Source organism: Diospyros lotus, chromosome 4, assembly GCF_014633365.1.
Source record: "Diospyros lotus cultivar Yz01 chromosome 4, ASM1463336v1, whole genome shotgun sequence".
NCBI classification, from domain to species: Eukaryota; Viridiplantae; Streptophyta; class Magnoliopsida; order Ericales; family Ebenaceae; genus Diospyros; species Diospyros lotus.
This window is the reverse complement of record NC_068341.1, coordinates 26222695-26232151: the sequence shown is the minus strand read 5'-3', so window position 1 is coordinate 26232151 and position 9457 is coordinate 26222695. Positions and strand designations below refer to the sequence as shown.

At 33.2% G+C, this 9457-nt stretch overlaps 1 protein-coding gene across 7 annotated transcripts; it reads left to right on the top strand.

Annotated features, from left to right (window-relative positions):
* The first annotated feature begins 2990 nt into the window (after positions 1–2990).
* Positions 2991–8957, top strand: LOC127800650 (disease resistance protein RPV1-like). Of its 7 annotated transcripts, none has more exons than XM_052335383.1 (5): positions 2991–3753; positions 4487–5576; positions 5926–6201; positions 6346–7189; positions 7259–8957. In XM_052335383.1, exons 1-5 carry the CDS (start codon positions 3236–3238, stop codon positions 8893–8895), a joined length of 4365 nt encoding a protein of 1454 aa, XP_052191343.1. In that variant the 5' UTR covers positions 2991–3235; the 3' UTR covers positions 8896–8957. The 7 variants fall into 7 exon arrangements, with proteins under 7 accessions (XP_052191343.1, XP_052191346.1, XP_052191344.1 ...); XM_052335386.1 differs by having other exon boundaries at positions 6346–7258; positions 7673–8957; XM_052335384.1 differs by having other exon boundaries at positions 6346–7258; positions 7328–8957.
* Positions 8958–9457: the final 500 nt, after the last annotated feature.

Below are 9457 nucleotides of genomic sequence, written 5' to 3'. Positions count from 1 at the left end.
TAATATAATGGTACATATATTTTACAGCAAGCAGGCGGGCAGGGATCCTCTCCCTCTCTTGCCTCCAATATATATATATATATATATGATACATATAAATATGGAGGAACAATAAAGCAGATCGATTCTCATTATACAAATCAAGTTATTGGATGACGATGAATTGAGATTTAAATTAGTTTGATTTTTTTACATCAACGATTTGAATTAGTAAATTATAGACGTAGCAAAGTATTTACTTATTATTTTTAAATAAAAATAGAAATAATTCATAATAACTGTTGCCAATCATTGCATATTGTTACAATAACATATTTATTATATAAAGGATAATCAAATTGGTTATAGTGGTTTGGGGTGGGGTGGGGTGGAGAATTAAAAGTAATTGGCATATTTCCTTTTTCATTCTCCCAAGTTAAGTGCTCAATTCAATTGGAGAGCCTAATTAATTAATTAATTAATAGTCGCCCATCTTTTCTTTTGTCGCCTTCCTTCCTTCCTTCCATCTTAACTAAATAAAAAATAATTATCAACTTTTTAATCCCATCTTTGATTATCTCAAAAGAAGAAGAAGAAGAAGACAGCGTCGTTGCCATTCACCAAATATCAAAAGAATATTTTTTTAAAAAAATAAATATAAATAAAATTTGAAACAGAAATGAAAATGTTTACGGCTCCGTGCAACATAGACTTCCCATGTGATACAAAGATTGTAAGGTGTGTGGATGCTTCGCTCGCTGCCGTCAAAACCCATCTATCTGACAGTCTGACTGTATGCCGCCACTCACTACTCTTCTCTATTTCCCGCTACCAATAATACCCCTTTTGTGCTCTATTTCTTCACCGCGTCGCTCCACAATGAGCGAGCGCACATTGTACGTAACCGTGTTGGAACCCCAAGGGCAGGCCCACCTCCAATTTCATTTATTTTTTGTCCACAACGCCACGGACTGGGCCCACTGCCTTTCGTGGTTACATTAAATACATTTTACATTCATTGATGTCAGCACAAAATTGATTAAATAAAGTTTTCATCTGATTAATTTAAAAATTAAGAATATTAAATAAATTTTATTATATGTTTTTAATATCTTAAAAATAAAATTCTTAAATAAAAAATTTAAAAACTTATTCATATAATAAATTAAAGAATTTAATAAATAATATAAAATTTTCAAATTAATAAATAATAGTAATTGAGGTGAGTTAATTACTTAAATTTATTCTGTAACAAATTCGATAGAATTAGTTTGTTTGACACTTAAATTTATGGAAATAAACCCGCTCAATGAACATGCATAATAGTAAACTTATAATAAAAATATTGTCAAGTTATTTTGGCCACTAACAATATAACTCTCTCGCGAGAATGTTTATTAATATTAATAATGAATCATATATTATTTAATAATATAAATTATCTAACAATCAGTAGTAAAAATTAATGTTTTTATTTTTTATTATTAAATTATCTACATTAAATATAATTACCCACAACAATCAATATTCTTTGACCACATCACGCGCAATGTACTTTTAAGAAAATTTATAGTGAATACCACCACATCACGCGCATTGTACTTTTAAGAAAATTTATAGTGAATACCACCACATCACGCGCATTGTACTTTACTTGCAGAATTTGAAGAGGATTCCCGAAGACTCCTACCTGAGTACCTGTCTTCCAGGTGAATAAAAATAAATATTAAATGCATTATTGAAAAGCCAAAGTTCATGCATTTCTAGGTTATAATGCAATAATTCTATTCCCTTTTAAGAAGGTAGGTAACTTAGTATATTCACATTGTGACATCGTCTTATTTCCTCAAATTTAAACGCATTCCCTAGTTTTTTTTGAGTATTTTCCTTGATTATTAGCTATAGCATATAAATTAAAAATATTATTAGTTGCCAGACTTGTAGTAAAGAGAATATTGTTGTCTATGACATCTTAGTAGTATAAATTTTTTTAAATATTATTTATAAATTTTTAAATATTATAAATTTAATTTTTATTTTTAATATGACTTAGGTAATTTTACGATAATGATTGGAGTTAATTATCTCTAATGTGACTTTGAGTTTGAAGGAGAGAATAAATAAAAACGAAAAAAAAAAATTTAGATAGAGAGAATGAACCTTTCTACTCATGTCTATGTTTAAAAAAAGAAAAACAAAAAGAGAAAGGAAAAGAGAAAAAGATAGAGAAAAGGGGACAGATTGGAAAAAAAAATATTAGAGAGAAGATGTTTTTACTTTTATTTTGTTACTATTCACACGAACAATTTTCATTGTCATTGATTTCATTTTGCTACCATCGTCATGAACAAATTTTATTGTTTGTGATTGTCGTCGTTTCTTTAGAGATATAAAAATAAAGGAGATATAAAAAAAAGAGAAAAGAAGAGAATAAATTTAAATATAAAAATATTTTAATTTTTTTTATAAAATTTAATGATAGTTAATTAACAATATGAAAGAAATTGTAACATAGAATTAAACTTTATTTACTCTTTTATATTTTTTTTAAATGTCAAAAATATTTTTTACAATTAAGGAACCAAAGTGACTTCCTTGAAGTAATTATATATATTTTTAAAATATTTATTAAATTAAAAAATATATATCTTTTTTATATTTTAAGTTCATTACGTTTTAAATAAAAAAACAAAGTTTTGACAACGTGAGTTTTTAAATTTAAAAATTTTAACAGTTAAATTTAATCTATTTATAATGATATTTTTTAAAAAATTAAGTGAAAATTATTTTAATAAATATATAATAATTGATATATTTAATCTATTCACAGTGAGCATCTATTTGGTAAAAAGGAATATAATTGTAATTTATAAGTTAGTTTATTTACATGTATTAATATTTATAAATTTATTATAATTAATTCAAATATTTTGAATGAAATTTCGAGGATTGAAATTTCCAATTTCACGCGTATATTGCACGCAATACAACGGCCGCTGTTGCTTCGCGGTTTCTCTCTCTCTCTCTCTCTCTCACTCTCTAAAATCATTTTTGTACATACGCGCGCATCATCTCCCCCCTTTCTATAGCTGCGTGTTCTTCAATTCACGTTCCATTTCTTCTTCATTTCCTCTTTGCTCTCTGCTCTTTGCAGTTCCTCTCCTCAATATCCTGTCTTCGCTTTGGATTTCGCCATCCACCATTGAAGCTCTGCTGCTATAGCTTCCTATATTGTCAAGACCCGCAACGGAGAACAATGGCTTCCACCAGCATCCAATTGCAGGACGGAGCTTCTCTCTCTTCTGGGTCTAGTTCCTGGAAATACGACGTCTTCTTGAGCTTCAGAGGCGTAGACACCCGGAACAGCTTCGTTGACCATCTCTATTCCGTTCTGGATGCGAAGTGCATTTTCACGTTCAAGGATGACCTGAGGCTCGAGAGAGGTGAATACATTTCTCCGACGCTCCTGAAAGCCATCGAAGAGTCGAGGTTTGCCGTGGTTGTTTTCTCCAAGAACTACGCTTCTTCCAAGTGGTGCTTGGAGGAACTCGCTTACATCCTCGAGTGCCAGAAGACGAGGGGACTCACCATTTTGCCGGTATTCTATAAAGTCGATCCCTCGGATTTACGGAAACAAAGAGGGAGCATTGGAAAAGCATTCGCCAAACACGAGCGGGATTCCAGCAAAAAGAAGGAGAAGCAGAAGGTGCAGAGATGGAGGAATGCTTTAACGGAAGCGGCCAACATTTCTGGGTGGGATACAAAAACGCACAGGTAACAACTATCTCTCAACAAGTCAACCTTTTTTTTTAAATATTAATTAACTCTATATTTGTATATCTAATAGTTTATATATTATACTTATAAGAAAATATAAATAATTAGAATCGTAATATATGTCATCGTGTTTAATTAATTCCTTGTTAAAATAGTTAAATTTTAATCCAAAAATTGTCAAAATAGTTATACTGTTTAATGAATAATTTAGCTTAGTACATACATATTGGATTTGGTAATATCTAAGTGAAATTCAATTATAAATGGATCTTTTGCATTTGGCCCCTATTAGATCTATATTAGACTGGGAATCTAACTACCAGGTGGTTGTTATTGCAACTTCAATGTTTGGCCTCAATTCCCCAACAGAGTCGTCCCTTCTGATTTAGCGTTTCTAATTTGACAGTTCTTTGGCAATTGCTGGTAGTTAGACTTTTCATAGATATTAATATTGAATATTAATTCATTATAATGTGTTACTTCTGCAATTATTTCGCGTTAAAGAAAAAACAAACTAAAAATAAAACTGCAATTGAACCAAAAGAATTGGATTATGTCTAAGTACATATTTTCTCAATCAATATATTTTTGGGTCACCTAGCTCCGATGCCTCCGTGTAAATTTTGGTGGAAATATATTCATATATTTTGTGGTTACTGGCAGTATGTTATGATTAAGAATATCTTAGCTATCATCTGTATTTGAGTTCTTAAACTCATCTAATGGGCAGACCTGAAGCAGAACTTGTTCGAAACATTGCCATTCAGATTCTAAATGCACTGGGAGATTATGGTTCAAGCATTCCTGAAGATTCTGTTGGATTGCGTCCTCGTATGGAAAAAGTGATATCACTAATGAAATTGGATTTGGATGATCCACGTATGGTAGGAATATGTGGAATGGGTGGTATGGGAAAGACTACTATTGCCAAGGCTGTTTATAACCAAATTTGTTCTCTGTTTGATGGTAGATGCTACCTTGCAAATGTCAGAGAAACTTCTGAGAAACATGGTTTGGAGTCATTGCAAAAATCTCTTCTAGCTGATATACGCTCAGTCTCCGACAGTGAAATAAAAATAAGAAATATTGATTTGCCTGGGACATTAAGGAATGCTGTACAGAATAAGAGGGTTCTTGTAGTCCTGGATGATGTAGACCATTTAAATCAGCTGGATGCCCTTGTTGGAAGACTTGATTGGTTTGGTCGAGGAAGCAAAATTATAATAACGACCAGAAACAATCATTTACTTGCCAAATATGGTCCTGTCTACAACGTTGAGACATTATATTACGAGGAAGCTTTTAAGCTATTTTGTTATAATGCATTCCGAAACAACCAGCCAACACAGGATTTTGAGGAACTCACAGAGAGTTTTGTTTGTTACGCTGGAGGAGTTCCAATAGCTCTCCAAGTTTTGGGTTCTTTTCTTTTTCGCAGAAGCATAATTGAGTGGCGAAGTGCAGTTGATAAATTAAGGCAGTGGCCCAATGCAGACATTCAGGCAGTGCTCAAATTAAGCTATGACGGACTGGACCATGAAGAAAGGGAAATTTTTCTTGACATTGCGTGCTTCTATAAGAGGCTGAGTAAAGATTATGTAATAGAAATATTGCATGCTTGTGGTTTCCACGCTCATATTGGAATAAGTGTTCTTGAAGGCAAGGCACTTGTAACAATAAGAGACAATATGATAGATATGCATGATCTGGTACAAGAAATGGGACGTCATATTGTTTATGAAGAATCCCCAAAAGAGTCCGGTGGAAGAAGCAGGTTGTGGAATTACGAAGAGATCTGCCATACACTCACAAAAAAAACAGTAAGTGCAAGTGTTCTCATCTGAAAATGTGTTGAATTTGTTAATATTATCTTATCATCTAAGAGTCTAATAAGTTTGTCCATTGAGGGTTATCTTTATTTTTTTATATTTCTGTTTTTACTCAATAATATCTTCTCATGCATGCTTGGACAAAATATTTTATGTAACTGGACCAACAAAATCTTTTCATGTTAATTTATTGATCATCATGTTAACACAATTTATACAATATTATTTTTTTGCTTCCAATAGAATGGAACATATTTAAATAGATTATTTTGCACAACATAAAAGTTGCATTTCCCTTTCATTAAGTTTTGGTTTCTTATTTTTACCCCTTGTTTGTTAGGGCACTGAAGCAGTGGAGGCCATAGTTTTGAATTCTTATGGAAGAAATGAGATATCCTTGAGTCCTGATGCGTTTTCAAATATGAGCAAATTGCGACTGCTCCAACTTAGTTATTTTCAGCTTCCTAATGGTCTCGACTACCTCTCCAGTGATTTATGCTGCCTTACTTGGTGGGGATACCCTTTAGAATACTTGCCATCAAATTTTCAGTCGAACAGCCTTATCAAACTAAATCTGTCGCATAGCCGCCTGAAACAACTTTGGAATGGTGGAATGGTATGAGTGAAATAAGTTCTATTGCTTTTTTTTTTTTTTTACTATATATGCTTGCATTATCAAAGTTCAATTTTTCCTAATAAATTTTGTCTATTGATATCTATGGCAATGTTTAAACAAGTTGAATTATGTGATTTTACCCAGGTAACAAATCTTAAGGAGTTGGTTCTTGAAGGTTGTACGAACTTGGTTGAGATCGACCCATCCATTGAAGCCACCAAAAGGCTTACCGTCTTAAATTTAAGAGGCTGCAAAAATCTTAAGGTTCTTCCTACGCGGTGGTGGCTTAAATCCCTTAAAAAACTTGTTCTTTCTGATTGCTCAAGACTCGAAAATATTTCTGAAGTCTTAGCGTCTGCTACGGAATGCTTAGTTTGGCTTGAATTGGATAATACTTGTGTAAAGGAATTGCTAGTTGAACATCTTATCAATCTTGAATCTATTAAGCTGCGGGATTGCAAGGAACTTACAAGTCTTTCAAGTGGCATTTGTGGGTTGAAACGTCTTGAGAATTTGCTTGTTTCTGGCTGCTCAAAACTTAGCAAGTTGCCCGAGAACATAGGAGGATTGGAAAGCTTGTTGGAACTGAGGGCTGATCTTACTGCTATTAAGCAATTACCATTCTCGATTATACACCTGAAGAAACTAGTTTATTTGTCATTTCAGGGTTGCAAGGGAGGAGTAACATCGTCTCTATGGAATTCACAGAACTCATCATGTCCAATTTGGAAAGATAGTCAAGATCTCATGGGTTTTGAGCTACCTCCTCTATCAGGCTTATCGTCATTGGTTACTCTAATTCTCAGTGACTGCATCTTTTCAGAAGGATGTCTCCCAAATGACCTAGGCTCCTTATCCTCGCTGTCATATTTAAACCTGAGTGGTAGCAACATTATTAGTTTACCGGATAGCATTGGAGGTCTTGGCCAGCTGTCATATTTAAACCTTAGTGGTTGCAACATTATTAGTTTACCAGATAGCATTGGGGGTCTTGGCCAGCTGTCATATTTAAACCTTAGTGGTAGCAACATTATTAGTTTACCAGATAGCATAGGAGGTCTTGGCCAACTGTCATATTTAAATCTTAGTGGTAGCAACATTATTAATTTACCAGATAGCATTGGAGGTCTTGGCCAGCTGTCATATTTAAACCTTAGTGGTTGCAAGATTATTAGTTTACCAGATAGCATTGGAGGTCTTGGCCAGCTGTCAACTTTTCACCTTAGTGATAGCAAGATTATTAGTTTACCAGATAGCATTGGAGATCTTGGCCAGCTGTTATGTTTAAACCTTAGTGGTAGCAACATTATTAGTTTACCAGATAGCATTGGAGGTCTTGACCGGCTGGCATCTTTAGACCTTAGTGGTAGCAACATTATTAGTTTACCAGATAGCATAGGAGGTCTTGGCCAACTGTCATATTTAAATCTTAGTGGTAGCAACATTATTAGTTTACCAGATAGCATTGGAGGTCTTGGCCAGCTGTCATATTTAAACCTTAGTGGTAGCAATATTATTAGTTTACCAGATAGCATTGGAGGTCTTGGCCAGCTGTCAACTTTTCACCTTAGTGATAGCAAGATTTCTAGTTTACCAGATAGCATTGGAGGTCTTGACCAGCTGTTATGTTTAAACCTTAGTGATAGCAACATTATTAGTTTACCGGATAGCATTGGAGGTCTTGTCCGGCTGGCATCTTTAGACCTTAGTGGTAGCAACATTATTAGTTTACCAGATAGCATTGGACGTCTTGACCGGCTCTGTATTTATTTTGCGAATTGCAAGAAGCTTAAAACGGTGTCCTATCTCCCGACATGTACTGACTACCTTGCTGCAAGTGGATGCACATCATTAGAAACGTTGCCGGATCCGCCTATGCTATCTAGCTTCCTTCGGTCGGCCGCTTTAAGTGATTGTCACACATTAGTAGAGAATAGGCCCAGCCTCCTCCTTGAACTTTTGAGAAATAATCTTAAGCTTCTCTCTCTCTCTGATTCTGTCTCTCCCCCCCCACCCGATAAGGTTACTTGTACTGAAGGATTCGCTTTTGTTGTCCCTGGAAGAGATATTCCAAAGTGTTTCAGCTATCAAAATGATATGGGACATTATGTTCGAATTCATCTGATGCCAGATTCGTATCAAAGGCTGAGGGGTTTTGTTTTATGTGCTGCTTTTAAAGCAAAGGCTCCTTCAATTGGTGCCAAAGTCTCTGTGGAATATTACCATATGTACAATGATGATCTAGTCCATGCCAGTCTTACCAACATTTGTGACTTCGAATTTCAGTCGGATCACTTATTTTTGTGTTACCTGACACGTGAACATCTTTACAAGTCTTATTTCACTGAAATTAAGAACGACAGGCCTGAGATTATCATTTTTTATTTTAAAAGTAGTAGTCTAATGTTTGCTCCAACAAAATGTGCTGTTCATATGGTATATGAGAATGAAGAAGTATGGCCAGATTTACAGACAAGTATCCAACAGAGCAGCTGTGATGAGTTTTATGAGAATGACGAAGAATGGCCAGATTCACATGCAAGTATTCAACGAAGCAGCTGTGATGAGTTTCAATGGGGGGATTCTCAGTCCGAGTTATTAGAAACTTCAATTGAAAATATTCGAGCTAAGTTCGTCAATAGGCTTTATCGTCATGATAAGTGTATGATGCCTGGGAGAAATGGTTGGTGGTGACCAAAGTCTTGGGGGCAATTAAAGAAACAATTCAATCAAAATCACAATTATTGAATGTTGAATTTGTGAGAAATATGCAGAATTTTAATTTAGCTTAGTCTTTTTGAATTTATGAGTCATATGAGTGTTATATTAGTTTTTAAGTTATATTTTTTATTTTTAGATAAAATATAATAATTATACTATCTTTTTATTATTTTAAATTAATATTTAATTTCATAAAATAAATTAAATAATCATTAATTTAAATTTATTTTAATATTTAATTTTTTAAAAGAAAATAATTTATAACATTCAATTTAATTTTTACAATATAAATTTGGATCAAAACAATTTTATTAATTAATGATAAATGAGAAATATTTAATATTATTTTTATTAATTATTAGTATTTATAATTATTATAAAAAATAAAATAATTATATATAGTAAATTACAATAGTTGGCTGAATCCTCTTCACTGTTCTAGTCCAAAATTCCCATAACGACATGATAGATGGCCGGACAACTCTTTCAATTTCAGAAAAGTTTGTAGAATTTTATAAAATAAAAATGTACAAAA